The 4,988-nt window shown below is 42.3% G+C and overlaps 1 protein-coding gene across 1 annotated transcript in view; it reads left to right on the top strand.

Annotated features, from left to right (window-relative positions):
- The window catches only part of LOC102252163 (dedicator of cytokinesis protein 8), a gene marked incomplete at its 3' end in the record, with an annotated part of 65,014 nt that extends 61,632 nt beyond the window's left edge, over positions 1-3,382 (top strand). Inside the window, exons 8-9 of the mRNA XM_014529189.1 lie at positions 1,347-1,432; positions 3,316-3,382. Of these exons, the coding sequence (XP_014384675.1) occupies positions 1,347-1,432; positions 3,316-3,382 (153 nt within the window). The remainder of the gene's footprint in view (positions 1-1,346; positions 1,433-3,315) is intronic.
- Positions 3,383-4,988: the final 1,606 nt, after the last annotated feature.

Here is a 4,988-nt window from a genome sequence, read left to right as displayed (position 1 = left end):
CCCCCGAGTGCACAAATTTTTGTGCACCGAGCCTCTAGTATGTTTATAATTTCCCAAATGAAAAGCTTTTTTAAAAAGATTGAATCCAGGCCAAATATAGTCTTAGAAACCCATGAGTGTCTTTATGTTGAGGTTGTTTTCCAATAAGGGGGATCTTCCCTCTTGGATGTGTCTGTTCTGAGCACCCTAAAAGTTCCAGCTTGTTCTGAGGGAGTTCCGCTCCGTGTAGACATCAGAACAGCGTCTTTCTGGAAGAAACTCAGCAGCTCCACCCCACAAGACGGCCAACTGGTAAACCCAGGATTGGGCTTTAAAGGAGAGCAAAGGTTAGAGTGGATGTGAGTTTACGACTTTGACTATTCCACCAAACTAGGCACAGATTTGCCAAAAAGGTGACTTTTCTGCTATTTGTAAGAATGCTATGGTTGCTGTGGGGTATTTGGTGGGGAGCGCCCATCCTTTATAGCCCAGCAAAATACAATTAGATTTGACTCTATTCTTAGACCCGTGTGAGCTGCAGACCGCTGACCAGGGTTTGGATAGCCTAGTGCAAAAGCAGGAATTAAAGTTTTCAGGGATTTGCACTCTTTATAGTTGCCTACATGAATGTAATTAGGATACTATAATAGTTTAGATTTGAATGCTAAAAGTTGCAATAGGGATTTGATCTTTCTCTTTAAGTCTTGAGTCCCAATGTGGTAAAATATAGGTATATATCTTAATTTGTCATCACTAAGCCTTTCTGTACATAGACCTTTAGCAACTTTTAGCTGGACCTTTTTTTATAGAACCTATAAATTCATCCCCAAATCTCTATCATCTGTTTATGAACTGAGAAAGATGCTGTATTATAGTATGGATGGTTTTCAGCCTTCAGTGAGCTATTCTGACTCAGATCTCAAGTCTGAAACACACATATTTACTAGAAAAGTCCTTGGCAGGAGAAATATTCTGAATGTGTACTTAGAGTAGCCAAAAAAACAACAACAAAAAAAGCCCCAACAAAACAAAACCAACAATAGACATAAGATTTTTGCAATGCCATCTGGTGGATGTTACTAAGTCATATCCATGTTCACATTTCCTTCCTTCCTCCCTCAGTCTCTTTGTCTTCAATGCTTGGCTTTCTGCAAGGAGAAGATATTTGCTGTAAATGCTGACTCTGAAGCTTAGGGGTTGGATAACAAACTCTTGTAAATGTCAGTGTCATTCTGCTATTGGAAAGAAAGCAAATGCAAGTTGAACTGAGCAGTGGATGGCAGCCTTCCCTTCCCTGGGTTAACTCCAGCTGGAACTCCTCTGGTGGGAATTCACTAATGATTTCTTTACCATGTGATTAATAACAGGAGGATGCTGTGGAAATACGTCCGGTGCCAGAATGCCCTAAGGAACATCTGGGCAACAGAATATGGGTCAAGTTGCTGACCCTAAAGTAAGTATGAGCAATGGGTAACTACACTGAGGTTTATATTGCCTCTTAGATGCAAACTTTATCTTTAACCTCAGAGCTTGAATTAGGGAGCATCTCCCAACATATATAACAGTGGGCAGCTCTGAGGTCATGGAAAGAGCAGAGACTGGAGTCAGCTGGATTTTAATTCTATTCCTACCAAGCCTTTTCCAGTCTTTCTTCTACAATGGGGAAGGCACACACGAGGGTTAGGCACGTAGGGAGATGGAGTGAGATGGCCTACGTTAAACAACAGTGAGAGCCACTGGTGTGCTGGACTCAGCTCTGACTCATGACAGTGGATCATACCCTTCTTTTCCCAGCTCTTTACTCAGTGAAGTCACATTGGTGGCTTGATATTGGTCTTGGTGGAAATATTGGCATCAAAACCAGGAAATGCTACAAATTAAAACCTTTTTTTTTCCAGAGATATGTTTTTTAAACATTTGCCAGCATACCACTGTTGAAACACAATGATAAATGCAACTAAAACCCAGTTTCAGTGCACTGAACAAACAGCTCGATGCAACTTAATTTCTGTTTTGACAGTTGGGGGGAAAAGTCACTAGAAACTACACTTCACAGTTTTCATCAAGAGAAATCCAAGTGACTCAATTTGTTTTTTTTTTGTTTGTTTGTTTAATAATGCACGTCTATCTTAGTGGCCATGTTTTCCCACCTGTGAGAACAGCTGTCGTTTATTGGAAAGTTCTAGCCGGCTTGGTGATAAGCATCATCGGAGAGAATTCCTTCCGTCCTAAACGGCATAGTCACTGCATCTGAAGTGCATCCTGGCATCCTGTGGGGGTGGGCGAGAGCCTCAGACAATAGGGCGGACTTCCTGAACGATGCAGAGGGGAACGGAACAGCCACTTCCACTCGGTCCTCCCGCTGAAAGACTAGGAGGCTCCCCCCTCCGGTCCGCCGGCCAGGGCTAGAGTGTGCCTTTCTGGACCCCTTCCCTGGTGGAATTGGCTAGGGTGGGGAGGGGGCTACAACATCAAGGAGACATGCCCAAGAGGGTGAGCAGTCATGCAGACTGGGTTCAAGGAGGGGAACTGGGAGGCTATGCATTAGAGTTAGGAGTTTGTGACAGGTGGGAACTTTAAGACTATCTGGTCTAACAACTACATTTTCAAGAAAAGACTCAAAGTCCCAGAGAAGTTCTCAAGGCTGAAACAAAGCCTTGCATCCAGTATCCAGATGCCCTAGTTGCAAACTTGGTGCTGCTTAAGGGGTCCATGAACTGATTTTAAGAGATGGATGACCCTCCTAATAGGATATAATAGAATATGCTCATGTACTTTTGCCTAGGTAGAGCATTTACAACTTAATATTTTCAAAAGGGTCTGTGATTTGAAGAAATTGACGATCTAATTCTCTAAAGTAGCAGCTTGCAAAGAGGAAAGAGAGGTGCACAAGCACCCCAGGGGGATCCCAAGACAATCCACTGGAGTGCGGAAAGCAAATGCTCTAATACTGTGATTTATTTTGAATTATTTAGTTCAGCCTTTAAAATGTCTTGATTATGTATGTTTTATAATGTATTTAATATTTTAATATGCAAGTACAAAATTAATACACATATATAGAGGATAAGTGATTTATTTTTTTACTATAAAAGTAAACAATGAAGTAACTTGAGACAGTTGCTTTATAGTAGATGCAGCAAATAGATGCCCACATGATGAATCCAGACTGCAGACATGCTTTGTTTGAATTGTGTGGCATTTAAAAAGGAAATGAGAAAAATCTTAAGTCAGAAAGTTATGCAGAAAAATCTGGATTTTTAGCTTCAGGCATTTTCAGAAAATTTGCAATTATCTAAGTTAAATCCATACAGATTTTCTCTCTTGCTCTCACAGGTTTGAGATAGAAATTGAGCCTCTGTTTGCCAGCATTGCTCTCTACGATGTTAAAGAAAGGAAAAAGGTAAGGAATTGAAAATAATAGCCCATCCCTGAGGACACACATATTGTTGATGGGTCTTTGGGCTCACATGTTTAAATCTCACTTCTATTCAGCAAACACACATCAGATTTGAAAGCAAACGACCTTTGATACACCCAGTTCTGTTGCCTTTGAAGTTTGTGAAGGGGTGATCAGGGAATGTTAGTCATTTATATTCTTTGAAGAATATTTAAGGGAAAGCCTGCTGGAGGTTGGCCAGAGGATGGCTGGAGGCCTGGTTCGGTAGCGGGTGCTGGGTCAGCAGTGGTCTGAGCCCCTCAGCCATTCAGGACCCCAAGCTGTCTGTGGCTCCTCCATCTTCAATATGTGTTCTCCCAGAGTCATTTTTGTCACTGCCATTGCACCTCCCGAAAAAGGGGAAAGATGGATGAAAGCGGCCTGGAGGTTTGACACATCACTTGTGCACACAATTCACTACTAACTGCCATGGAAGAGGGTAAATGTAGTCTTTGCCTGGGCAGCCAGTTCTCAGCTATCACTCTATTAGTGACGAAGGGGAGACCCAGCCACACAGTGGTTCTAAGTAACACTACACTGTGAGCCAAGGAGTCATGCTCTTGCTCAAAATCTTTAATGGATCCTCACTACCTGTAACATTGAAAAACAAATTCTATAGGCTGGCCGGAGTGGCACAGTTGATAAAGAGTTGTCCTGTGAACAGAAAGGTTGTGGGTTTGATCCCTGATCAGGGAGCTTACGGAAGGCAGCCAATCAATGTTTCTCTCTCTCTTGCTCTCTCCCTTTCTCTAAACATGTCTTCAGGTGAGGATTAAAAAATAATAATAAATAAACAATTTCTAAAAATTTATAAAAACTCTTTAGCTTCCATGCCTGGCTTTCTTCATATGGCTCTCATTTATTCTTTCCCTCTTATCCTGCCTATGCAGTCAAGCTGGACTACTCTCTGTGAAGTGAATTCACTCCAGGTTTTCTGGCCTCTGAGCTATTCCTGTGCTGTACTCTCCCCTGGCACTCGGTCACCCTCAAGCTCTGCTGGCAGGATCTTCTTCCAAGGCCCATCTGTCTCACTCTAATGGAAGCATCCTGTTCACCCCAGTGAATGAGATCCCTCACCCTTGTAACTCCAACAGTGCTCTTTGTATGAATGTGGCCACTTAATATTTTGCTCTTCTTATATTAGTTACATACATATTTAACTTATCCCTCATTTTTTAATTTAAGCTAATTGAGGGTAGAGGCAGTGTCCTGCTCTTATTCAGGGCAGTACAGAGCACATCACATCACTGCTATTCAGAAATTATTGGTGGTTTAAGAAAAATTTAAATGTCTCCTGGAACATCTCTCAAACGACTCCAAAATACCTAGAGATTGTGACAAAATATAGGGTGTTCCCCCCAAAAATGTATACACACGCTTTGAATAATATGAAGGCAGTGTTTATTAAAATACACTTCATTTTCGCCCTATTATCCGGTTTGGCTCAGTGGATAGAGCATCGGCCTGCAGGGTCCCGGGTTCGATTCTAGTCAAGGGAACGTACCTCAGTTGCAGGCTCCTCCCCGACCTGGCCCCTGATCAGGGCTCGTGCAAGAGGCAACCAATCGAT

The sequence above is a fragment of the Myotis brandtii genome, unplaced genomic scaffold (genome assembly GCF_000412655.1).
Source record: "Myotis brandtii unplaced genomic scaffold, ASM41265v1 scaffold672, whole genome shotgun sequence".
Classification (NCBI taxonomy): Eukaryota; Metazoa; Chordata; class Mammalia; order Chiroptera; family Vespertilionidae; genus Myotis; species Myotis brandtii.
Note: the sequence above shows the minus strand (reverse complement) of the source record. Positions and strands in the feature narration are given on the sequence as shown.